This window comes from Clinocottus analis, unplaced genomic scaffold (genome assembly GCF_023055335.1).
Source record: "Clinocottus analis isolate CAN_PGR_092001 unplaced genomic scaffold, fCliAna1.0.p SCAF_13, whole genome shotgun sequence".
Taxonomy (NCBI): Eukaryota; Metazoa; Chordata; class Actinopteri; order Perciformes; family Cottidae; genus Clinocottus; species Clinocottus analis.
The window spans coordinates 19,142,501-19,147,500 of NW_027175854.1; the positions used below are offsets into that span (position 1 = coordinate 19,142,501).

At 47.0% G+C, this 5,000-nt stretch overlaps 1 protein-coding gene across 1 annotated transcript in view; it reads right to left on the reverse strand.

Moving 5' to 3' along the window:
- The window catches only part of slc45a2 (solute carrier family 45 member 2), a 13,155-nt gene that overhangs the window by 2,774 nt on the left and 5,381 nt on the right, over positions 1 to 5,000 (reverse strand). The window contains exons 3-6 of the mRNA XM_068574641.1: positions 4,354 to 4,709; positions 2,908 to 3,051; positions 2,023 to 2,146; positions 1,365 to 1,570 (exon numbers count right to left, since the gene is read on the reverse strand). Of these exons, the coding sequence (XP_068430742.1) occupies positions 1,365 to 1,570; positions 2,023 to 2,146; positions 2,908 to 3,051; positions 4,354 to 4,709 (830 nt within the window). The remainder of the gene's footprint in view (positions 1 to 1,364; positions 1,571 to 2,022; positions 2,147 to 2,907; positions 3,052 to 4,353; positions 4,710 to 5,000) is intronic.

Here is a 5,000-nt window from a genome sequence, read left to right on the forward strand (position 1 = left end):
TACTCTATCTCTAAGGATCCTTACTCTATCTCTAAGGATCCTTACTCTCTCTCTAAGGATCCTTACTCTATCTCTAAGGATCCTTACTCTCTCTCTAAGGATCCTTACTCTCTCTCTAAGGATCCTTACTCTATCTCTAAGGCTCCTTACTCTCTCTCTCTAAGGATCCTTACTCTCTCTCTAAGGATCCTTACTCTCTCTCTAAGGATCCTTACTCTCTCTCTAAGGATCCTTACTCTCTCTCTAAGGATCCTGACTCTCTCTCTAAGGCTCCTTACTCTCTCTCTAAGGATCCTTACTCTATCTCTAAGGATCCTTACTCTCTCTCTAAGGATCCTTACTCTCTCTCTAGGGCTCCTTACTCTCTCTCTAAGGATCCTTACTCTATCTCTAAGGCTCCTTACTCTCTCTCTCTAAGGCTCCTTACTCTCTCTCTCTAAGGATCCTTACTCTCTCTCTAAGGATCCTGACTCTCTCTCTAAGGATCCTTACTCTCTCTCTAAGGATCCTTACTCTATCTCTAAGGATCCTGACTCTCTCTCTAAGGATCCTTACTCTCTCTCTAGGGCTCCTTACTCTCTCTTTAAGGATCCTTACTCTCTCTCTAAGGCTGAGCCCTACAGAGGAACCTCATCTCCTTACTGTCCATCTCCCGCTCCACCTGATCCTCACTGTGAAGGAGGTGACTGAGGTGCTTGATCTCCTTCTGTCCACCTGGAGGAGCAGTCCTCTGGTTTCCAGCAGAGCTCCACGGCCTCAGATGAGGAGCTGCTGACTCTCATGCTGCCGCTTCACACTCGACTCAAACCTCCGCAGTGGATGCTGGAGGTCCGAGGAGGCAAACAGGACATATCATCCACAAGAGCAGGGAGGCGACCGCTCCAGGTTATACCTGGCCCTGCTGGCACACCTCTATTTCCTTCCTGTTACTCTACTTCATCCACTACTGCTGTTATTTTTGGGAGCTACTGCTCTCATTATATATATGCTCTTATTTGCTTCCACAGAGGACGTTGTACTCAGTTTGTAAAGCCCTCAATCTGTGACATCAATCACTGGATCTGTCCATCTCTCCTCCTCCCTGACTCCCTGGACCCAGACAGACCACCTCACCCTCCATCCTATCCAACCTGAACTACATTTACTTCTGCAGGACCAAGCTGTTCATTGACTAGATTTCAGCGTTTTCCAGCATTGTGCCATCTCAGCTCATCATCCAGCTCAGAGACTTGGACTCAGCTGTGATTGGACGCTGAGCTTCCTAATGAGCCGCCTCCAGGCGCCACGTCCTCCCCCCATTCTCCACACGGAGAAGTTTTCGTTCCTCTCGACCCTGAAAAGCATTTATTCTGCCAGCTTAGTACCTCTTCTTCCCGCTGATACTCTGCGATCAGGTTGAACGGGATGGTGTAGAGCGTGCTGGACATGACGCCGAATACGGTGCACAGGATGAGCGTGGCGATGATGTTGGGGAACAGGCCAATCAGGCTGGTGCCCATGCCGAACACGAAGTAGCCCACGAAGTACAATCCCTTCAGGCCGATGCACGGGAGGAGGAGACGCTGCACGTCTGGAAACACACAAGCGTCACGAAGAACACCAACATGCATTTTGGATGAGGTGAACCACTTTGTCTGTTATGCAATTATTAAAGACTGAACCCTCCAGTGGCAGCAGATGTGTTAAAGTGGACGGTTCATTGGGAAGAAGACGTCAACTCAATAGAACCAATTTCACACTGAGAGCTGCAGTGATGCCGCTGCTTTGTTATCTTTGCATGAAGCATTATTTCTCTCCCTTCAGCACGTTGCTGTAAATGTTGCACACACACACACACACACACACACACACACACAGTGGATTTGAATGAAACATCAGGTGGGAAAACACGTGCGTTTCATTTGTGCGGCACTGTAAGCAAAAACAGCTTATGAGGCGGTAATTGCTCACTGCCTGCTCCCCTGCACAACCCTGACACACACACACACACACACACACACACACACACGCACACACACTTACAGGAGTAGAGTGCAGAGGACACGGCGTTGATGCACAGGCCCCAGCAGCCCACCTCCACGCCCCGCTCGTACGTGGCGTACGCGGTGGAGTTGTGCTCGGCGTAAGGATTTCCTTTGTACACAATCTGCAGAACAAGTAGAGAAATACTTTTACAGCAGAAGTGTTGAAAAACAAAGCAAACAGATAACACGATGTTGGCCGCCGCGGTTGATTCTTTTATCTCTGACAACATATTTCTCATCCCGGTCATGAAGGTGTCAGGTGACACGCCGTGAGCAGCATCCTGTGATCAGCTGTGAAACCATCAATAATTCATCTTTTCTGCAGGTCAACAGGAGAATACTCTCACCTTCACCCTCGTCTGCCTCCACGCAGGAAACAACGGCTTCACTTCAAAATGTATTGCAGTTTATTAACAGAATAAACTGCAGTTATTGATTTAAATACATTTTATTTATATGTGTATATGATAACAATATAAGTACATATTTGTATTGTTGATTCTTCTTTTTCACCTCTAATGTTGTTCGACTGACTAATTGATGGATTATTTCTTTTATTGTGTAGAAGTTAGAGGGAAATAAAGGAGACGTCTTCAAATTGCAGATCTTGTTATAAAACAAACTAAACATATTCAGTACACAGAGAGAAAACACATGAAAGGGGAGAGAGAGAGACTTCAATGCTACGAGTTTCATTGCAAGACTTTTATTTCATATTTCTCTCATTTGTAGGATGCGTATGAATCTGAAGCCAAGTGACTACAAACTGTTTGGATTTGTCTTATTTGGAGTAAAGAACCGTTTAAAACACGACAATATAGTAATATGCCAACGATATGAAATGCAGAAACCCTCTGTATGTGTTCATGTGTTCACATCTCACCTGCCCCATGAAGTCAGTGAAGAACAGCATGTTGCAGAGGAACGCCGTCCAGCCCAGCAGGTGACTCACACACAGGAAGCGGTAGTGGTTCGGCATGTTGATGAGCGTCTTCATCATGGACCCGAATGTCATCCTCTTCTGGGCCTGCACACACACACACACACACACACACACACACACACACACACACACACACACACACAGCACACACGCACACACACACACACACGCACACACACACACACACACACACAGCACACACGCACACACGCACACACACACACACACACACACACACACACACACACACACACACACACACACACACACACACACACACACACACACACAACATCAGCTCCATCAGGCGCTTCAGGCGTTCAGAAGCTTCGTCAACGGATCGTCGTCCGTGAAGAAGAAGACTCGTTAGAATGATGAAGAGTTTCATCTGAAGGATCTCACACGGCTTTCAGGACTGAGCCGGAGATGATGAAGCCCATTTCATGAGGATGAAGAAGACTTGAAAGGCGTAACATGGAGTACATGTCATCTTTTGCTTGCTGAAAGGCGAACAGTAAAGCGGTGAAAGCAAACAAAGGAACTGATCTGAGGCTCCAGCTGATGATGAAGCTCAAGTTTTAAGAGACTACAAAAGTAGGTTTTAAAGAAGATGCTCCTTCTTCTTTCCACTGAGGCTGCTCGGGTTTGACGAATTGATGGATTTAAAAAACGTTTGAACCAATTTCAAAAAAGGATTCATCAATACTTAATCACATCACACAGAAACTCCTTCAACCAACTGCTCTTCATCTGCAGTGCGTCTGTTGGCCGCAGAGCTCTGAAGCTGCTCAGCAATCTGTAACCTTCAGTCTTCATGTCGGGACGTCCTGAGTGCGTCTGCACGACACTGAGGTTCTGCTCTGCTGTTGAATGGATGTTCACCATCTCACCTTCACCAAACGTGTTCAAAATGTGTGAAATCACCATGATTAGCATAGCATATTTTGAGTTATGATATTATACCTTGAGCACGGAAATTTAACCACTTCATTCTTGAGTTCAGGTGGATACTTGAATCCATTTATGATGCTAGATCATAATGAATCTCAGCGTAGTTGAGATGCAGAGTTCATGGACACTACATATGGACAGACTTTTAAAAGAAGCTTCAAACCATAAGCTAATTATTATTTTTTTAAATCACTTTTATGTCATACAATAAAACAAACTAGGCATTATTATATTGTCCTAATGAGATATATTACAACTCTCGGCTGTAAAGGGTCATTTAAAAAGGCTTGTAGGTCACATTTACACTATGAGGTAACTGCACTCAGCTTGAAACTGAAGTTTCATGAAGACGACGTTCGTCCTGAGTCTCTGAGCTGCTCTATAAAGTCGCCTTCGACCACGAGCATCTTTCCACGTAGATATGGCGTGCGTCACCTCTTTGTTGGGCTGCTTGGCGCTGGAGGTCACCGAGTTGGCCTCTCCCAGAGCGGAGAAGGACCGCGGCCGGAGGTCCGGGCCGGCGGGCGAGGCGGGCTCCCTGGCCAGCCCCCCGTAGCCGGTGCTGTGGGAACCCAGGCGGCGCAGGGCGCTGGGAGGGGCGGGGTCGGCGCCCGGCGGGGTCTTGCCCAGAGGTTGCTCTGGAATACTGAAGAGGTGCACGGTGAGGAAGATGCCCCACGTAAAGGCCGAGAAGAAGTAGATGACTTGGTACTCGGAGCCCAGCAGCTGACCCAGGACGGAGTGACCCCAGTCCATCGCCCCCACCAGGTAGCCAAAGGCCCCGCCCACACCTGCAACACAAGTTCATCCATTATTCATGCTGCAAACCCTGAGAGTCCAGACGCATTCATCCACCAAACACACCCGGAGGGCTGGAGCCGACCGTTAGGTAGCGAGCACAGAAACACTCACACCGACAGGCTTTGGACTGTGGGAGGAACCGGGGAACCCAGAGGGAACCCAGAGAGAACCCAGAGGGAACCACGCTGCCATATATATATATATATATATATATATATATATATATATATATATATATATATATATATATATATATATATATATATATATATAGGTTAGCA